General features: G+C 37.7%; 1 protein-coding gene across 1 annotated transcript; it reads left to right on the top strand.

Moving 5' to 3' along the window:
- Positions 1-5,230: 5,230 nt before the first annotated feature.
- Positions 5,231-6,265, top strand: LOC149215168 (putative UPF0481 protein At3g02645). Its single transcript, XM_089389646.1, has one exon. The coding sequence runs from the start codon at positions 5,231-5,233 to the stop codon at positions 6,263-6,265; it is 1,035 nt and encodes a 344-aa protein (XP_089245772.1).
- The last annotated feature ends 1,028 nt before the right edge of the window (positions 6,266-7,293 follow it).

The following is a 7,293-nucleotide window of genomic DNA, read 5'->3' as shown; positions in this document are numbered from 1 at the left end:
GCATCCAGACATCCCAAGGGTGCGAAAACCTGGTTCCAGCACCCTTGCCTGCTACCTCAGGTGAGACCTCAGTATGCACTTCACGAGCTGTTGCCGAAAGGGCCGGTAGCTGCAGGATTTGCTTGGCTAAATAATTCTTCCAAACATGGGTCAGGTCCATATAAGCCAACAAATGGTTCCATTGTCAGGACCAGGATCTGCCTAAGGGGTTACTGCTGTGAAATGCGGGGACTTTATAGAGAAGAACATTGAAGGATCGAAGGGATCAGGAACGGTAGTAGATCAAGGGTAACTATGGTGAGCACGATTCAGTTGTCGGTATTCAAAGGAGCAGGAGGCGAAGACCTGGAACAATTCTGGTTTTTGCTAACATCAGTATGAAATGTGCAGCAAATCACAGATGATAATATTAGAAAAGCTACCTTAGTCAGCGCGCTGCAAGACTGAGCACTGACATGGTACATAAAATATTCAAGCAAGCACCCAACGGCGGGGACTGCGGAAATTCAGACCGAAATGAAGAAGGAGTTTAGCTGGCCGAGGTCAAAAAGACAATCATTTATAGGGTTCAAAGAAATCGCGATGATGCCTGGAGAAACCCCGTGGGATTTGGACCAAAGACAGAAAAGTACTATTCGCGAGGCTAACATGACCGTGGACACGCAACACTGTGCTTGGTTGATGGCATCCTTAACAGCACATCTAAGGGTGGCTCTATCACAACAGAAGATCTCAACCCAAGCCAAAGCACTAGAGACAACAATGAGGTTACATGAAACTCCATTGCAAGACCCGGGGTTGGGAGTTCAGCAAATCCAAGCGCAGATCCAAGATTTGTGCGTTGAAATGAAGAAGATAAAACAAGAACAGATACCACGAGTAGAAGTTTGGGAGGAAGTATGGTGTATAAAGTGTAGAAGCCAGGGACATGATAAAGATCACTGCCCAGTCGTAGTAAATTTTGTGGCAACGGGGGGACCAACACTATTGCGACCAGAGGCATAGACAAGACCGAGCACTGCAACCCCGCTCTGGTGTGAAATCCGTCAGGTGGGAGGAAAGCACAACATTGATAACTATCACCTATTACCAAAATACAACCAGACCCCCCAACAACTATTTTGCAACTTTTGCAGGTCAGTGGGTCATGAGGAAAGAGACTGTCGTAGCTACCAATTGTTAACGGACCAGTCACCTGCTTACAGAATGCAGACTGAGGTGCGAGGTCAGGATCCAGCCACGGCGATCACGTGAGGTGGGTTCCAGGGCCGTGGACCATTGTTGAAATTCTGGGATTTGAAATATAAGGAAGCTCAATTTTCTTCCTTGTCCCCTTTGATGTGGGAACAGAGATAAAATATCCAGATTTTCCTCCTTTGAGTCTGAGTGACCCATGAGGCTCTACTGCTGCCAGACAAACATTTCCCAGTATACAATCTACTGGTATATCAGCTACTGCAAATTTCAGATAAAAACAATGAGTATCAAAGCAAAGAGAAGCTTTGGGTACTTCATATTGGAGCTTTTTATTACCCAAACAAACTACCTTTCTTTCTGCAGCAACCCAATACTTTGCTGGAATATTTTTCATGTTGAGAATATTTATGTCTACTCCAGAATCTAGAAGAGCAACCATTTCAAACATTTGCCCTTTTATGTAGACATTCACTTTGACATGGTGTTGCTGATAGGAGATAATCAATAATCTCATATCTTTGAATCCAAAATTTGGATCCTTCATTCCTTCAACAACCTGAATCTCTTGGTTACTGCCATATTGAGCAGTATCCCATGGTTGATCATTATCTTCTTCTTTTGCCATCTTTTTCCCTTTTTGGAGCTCTGTAATTTGAGCTCTCATTGTGGAAATTTCTGCCTTGAGATTATGAATCTCATGGCTTACTTCACCTAGAGTGAGTGATCTTACTCTACCAGGTTTTTGATGATGCATTTGAAATGATTTTGTATTTCTTTCATAAGAAGCATCAATGAATAGGGGCTTCTTACCTAATTCTTTTGAAGCTTTGGATTTGAGCTGATCTGTAAATGCTTCGATCAGGCGATTTTTCATGTCTCCTTCCTCCATGGCTTTTATCTGAGATAGAATTTTCAGCTCATCTTCTTCTATTGCTGCCATGAGGACCTTTTCTTTTTGAGGCTTGGGCCTCTCTTCTTCTTCACTTGATTCACTGAAATATTCAGAGTTAGAATCATATTGAGCATGACAAGCACATTCTTCAGGATCAGAACTTAAACAATCTAAAGAACTAGAATTTGAATATTGTTCCATGTAAGCATGTAGTTCTTCTGCAGAAGAAGAACCGAAAGAATCATAAGATGATTCTTCTATCTGGTGCTACTGAGCAATTTCTCTGATGGTAACATTCGAGCAACGCTCTGTTTTGTGTGTCTGAGAACCACATTTCATGCAGAGCATTGCTTCTCTTCTTTCTTTCTTAACTTGTTTGGTTTTCTGAGCAAAGGCTTCAGATTTCTTGCCTCTATTTAAATTTGATTCTTCACCTTGTGGACATCTAGAGGACGTATGTCCATTTTGCCCACATAACCAACAAGTGATTTTATTCCACTTTTCCTGTTTTGTGGAATGCAGATGTATGTCTGAAGGGTTATAATAGTTAAATTCCCAAGTTCTCCTCCCAATTAATAATCTTTGCATACCAACACGCTTTCATATTCTATCCATACTAATTATGCCTTCATTTGATTTCTCTAATTTCTTCTTTTTAATCTCTTTCTATGCTTATTAGTCCTCTCTCCTTTTCTAAATCTTTTTCTTTTAAAATTTTCATATTTTTTATTAAATTTTTAGTGAATCATTTTTCTTTATTTTTCTCATAATTCTTTTTATAGTCGTTAACATATTTCATTTTCTTCTTACCTCATTTTCTTTACTTCTCCCTTTTCTAAAATTTATAATTCTCAATTTTTTTTTTTCACTACTTTTTTGCTCTAACTTATTTTTTTTATCGCTAATAATACTTATTTTTATTTTCATTCATTTATTTTAATTGGTTAATTAATTATTTACTTTTACTTCTTTTATTTGTTGATTTTATGTTTATATTTAATTATTTTTCTCTTTAATTGTAGGTATTTTTTCTAACTCTTTAATTTTTTTATTATTCTAAAATCGATGCACAAGCATTTGGCCTTAGCCAGCAATGTGATTGTATGTTCACATGTTGTGGCTAACATGAGATGAATTTCATTGACTTGAGTGAGCCAGCAATGTGATTGTATGTTCACATGTTGTGGCTAACATGGGATGAATTTCATTGCACTGAGTGGTCAAAGTCAGTTTTAGTAGAGAGGGTTGGACCTCTCGAAAATGATCTTTACTTCATTATTGTAATAATTAGAATATTGTATTATTTTTAGACTAAGAGATAAGTTATTAGTATAGGTGTGTAATAGAGCTTGAGAATAAAGATTTAATTGTTAGATTGATTAAAATAGGGATCGAGTTGGCAATGCAGTTAGTAACATTCGATTCATAAAAGAGAAAAAAAATGTAATATGCAGTTAAGATAGCATTTGATTCATAAAAGAGAAAAAAATGTAATGATAGGGAGGAAATGATTAGGATGATTTAGAATTGAATAAGGTTCTCGAGTACGCAGCGTGGGTTGATCTCTATGTCATAGAGATCAAGCGGGAGATGGACGGTCAATGAGTTAAATCACATTCACCCTGAAGTCAGCCTGACATCTTTAACGCAAATTGCACTGGGTCTTGTGGGTAGAGGAGCATTGGACTTGTCATATACCGAATTGCTATGAGTCTCTAAATCTGAGATTTTGCAATCAGAATGAGCATTGCCGAGTTTTGTTTCTGTAGCTTAACCTCGGATTTACTCACTGCATCATGGACAATTTCCCCCAGACTGTGGGCCCATAACCCACAAGTCCCGAATTGTATAAAGATGCAGGTTTGTTGCATCAAAAATACTTTTATTTAATATTATATTTTATAACAATTTAATCTATTTCAACATGTAATTAAATATATATATTAAATTAAACTGGAAATTTCTTAATTATAAAAAGACATTCTCTAGTCTAATATAGAAAGATGAATGCTTTGTCCTGTCATGTTATGTAAAGATTTTGATTTGGTCAAAATACACAAAAATTAAATTAATTTTTTAAGATAAAATAGTTAATTTGTAGTTGATTGTTATTAGGCTCCAGTTTTTTACCACCCGTAGTTTTGTTAATAATTTTCTTATCTAAGAAAAAATATTAATTATATATATCAGCCTAAGTCCATATTAACCAAGAAAGATCTAATCTATTAATATACAAACATATTTTAAAATAAAAATAAATTTAATCCCTCTCAACACTAAATAATTCTAAATAAAATTAACATAAATTTAAACTATTATTACACATACTAACAAACAATATCATAATATTTACCATTAATCATAAATAAAACTAAATACTATACCAATTATACAAATTATTTATTTATTTATTTTTAGGCCAATAGGCCTTCTTTTGAATCAATTTAGTAGTCTCCACTTTCATTCTCTGATGAACATCTGGCATATGGCTACATATCTTTTACTGTTTGACATCTGGCTAACTATCATTATTACATTTTTACATGACATCTATGCCTACACCATTATTACATTTTTATACCACAGTGCTTGGAGAGTTTGTTTTTTACGCCAGACCATAGTGCTCGGAGAGTTTGTTTTTTATGCTAGAGTTCTCAGAGAGTTTGTTTGAATTCTTAGTGGAGTTTATGGCACTGAACATGGAGGACACCAAAATTCTCGCAAGAAAAAGAGATTTGTTGGGAGAAAAACTCAGAGCGATGTGGTGCCAGCAGCAGAGACAGGCTTGGATGCCCTCTGCGATTTTAATTAAGCAGTTGCAGTGCTTCAACCCACTAGGGTAGGAAGCGGGGCAGGCCCCGGTCTACGCACTTGTAGTGCTTCAACCCACCAGTGTCAGAATTTGAGAAACATCAATTTGAGCAGCGGCCTCCTCGTGGTCACTAAGATTCATCTTGAGCAAATGCTAGAACTTGAGGCAGATGCCACGATTCAGAGTAAACCCGTAAAAGCCCTGGAGATTCTGGAGGTCAATGGCGAGGTAGAAAATGAGCATCATTACTATGACAATTGCAATGGTTTCCCAGTCACTTAACCGTCTCGCATATCTCCGTGTTTAATGTGACTAAGGAGTTATTGGCTATGAAGCTTGAAGCATACACTCCTCAGTTGGTATCTATATGTCCCTATCACCGCTCGAGATTTGAGCTCTATGACAAAGTAGCAGCTGCTCGAAGATTTCAGAAAAGAATCAATGGACAGAAGTTTGAGTCCGTGGCTGTGGAGGAGTTTAAGAAGCACGAATGGAAAATCCAGAATAGATATCACAAGTTTCTCGATTATAAGGAAGAAAACTTGGCCTGGATCACGGCGTTGGACGCAACCTTCCTTCTAGAGTGTTTGCAATTTTATGTCAGGCGGGCCGACAAAAACTCTGACGTGGATGTCAAGCAATTGGGGCGAATACTAGATCCAACTGGCACCAGTGCTGCCCATAATTCCATTGTGAGAGATCTGATGATGCTCGAAAATCAGTTGCTGCTCTTTCTGTTGCAAAAGCTTTTGGAATTACAGTTGGATTTTGAAGCAAAGGCAAAAGAGAGATTCTCTACCTTGCTAAGGCTTGTGTGCCAAGAATTATCACCTTTCACCTTCAAGTTGCCTGAGGATTCGAATATCCATACAATAGAGAGAGGCCACGTCCTGGAGGTGTTGTATTACACTATCGTCACTGTTCCCAACATTGAAGATCCAAATATTCCAAACGAGGAAGAAAAAGAGGAGGTTGTTCCAGGGGAAATGTCCACCATTACCAAAGCCTTTAGATTGCTATGGACTGCTCTCACCTCTTTAAATATTGGTCCCAGTCGATTTCTCACGAAATTGACTCAGAAAGCGCTCAATGGGCGGTATGTGCAAATCGTGATGAAGTTTCCCTTACGTCTTCTTTCTCTTCTTGGGAATCTTCCTGTTCCGACCGCGTTGAAGAAATCCTTCGCTCTTCTTTTCAACAAAGATGTCACCAATACTAAGGAAGAGGGAAAAGTGGAGGGGGAAGAATCAACTATTAAGATCATACCGGCTACGCGAGATGAACTGGCTATTCCATCTGTGGCCGCTTTATACGCTGCAGGAATGAAATTTTCTCCTATCGACGATGACCTCACCTCAGTATAATTTGACTAGAAGACTGCGAAACTTTACCTTCCGAAAGTAAGGTTGGACAACAATACAGAGGTGATCCTGAGAAATCTGGTGGCATTCGAAGCTTCAGCGGCACCGGGTGCGATGGTTTTCAGTGTTCACATGATATACAATTTCATGAATGGGATGATCGACAACGAAGAGGATGTGAGAATGTTGAGACAAAGTGGAATTATTTACAACCACCTCCAAAGCGACAGAGAGGTTGCGAGCCTATGGAACAGCATGGGTAAGTGCGTTCGGCTCACAAAGGTTCAATATTTGGACAACATTATAGAGGGTCTCAATAGATATTATTATAGAAAATGGAATGTCGTCGTAATGGATTTCGTGAACGAACATATATTTGGATCGTGGAAATTCATGTCTGTGGTAGCTGCAACAATACTTTTGATCTTCACTTGCTTTCAGGATTTCTGCTCTGTATATGATTGCAAGAAGTGGTTAAGCAAGCTGGACTAGGGTACATGCCATTATGTTGTCGTTGGTGTAAGTGTGTTTATAATGTTGAAAGCTGCACAACAACCTCATCAGGGCTGCCACTTGTAATGATTTTCTAGGATTTCTGTATGTTTGTCCTTCCATTGTCCTTTGTGTTGCGCTTAAATTATATGCATATAAGGGGCAGTCTAGCCTAGATTGAGAATACCAGGTATTATTATATACAACCTTTTTCTATTGCGTGTCAGCTTTTGGGTATTCATATGAATATGGGTTTCATTTAAGTACCTACTTCATTATTATTTTTATATTTTACGTATGGGTTTCATTTAAGTACAAATATGATTTTGGTTTGATGATTGCTGGAGTTAGATTTCACCAAAGCGATATCACTTTGTATATTTTTTGCAAAGTTGTAAAATGTTTAATAATTCAGTTTTTAAATCAACCTTGAGAATAATTATTACTAATTAACACTAATATAGTAAATTATTATTGAGGAAAGTTATCATGGGCTTTTATCTTTAAATATATGTCACTCATTATTCTTATTTAAAGAA

The sequence above is a fragment of the Pinus tabuliformis genome, chromosome 1_1 (assembly GCF_031772625.1).
Source record: "Pinus tabuliformis cultivar Carrire ecotype Pingquan chromosome 1_1, CPIR1, whole genome shotgun sequence".
NCBI classification, from domain to species: Eukaryota; Viridiplantae; Streptophyta; class Pinopsida; order Pinales; family Pinaceae; genus Pinus; species Pinus tabuliformis.
Note: the sequence above shows the minus strand (reverse complement) of the source record. Positions and strands in the feature narration are given on the sequence as shown.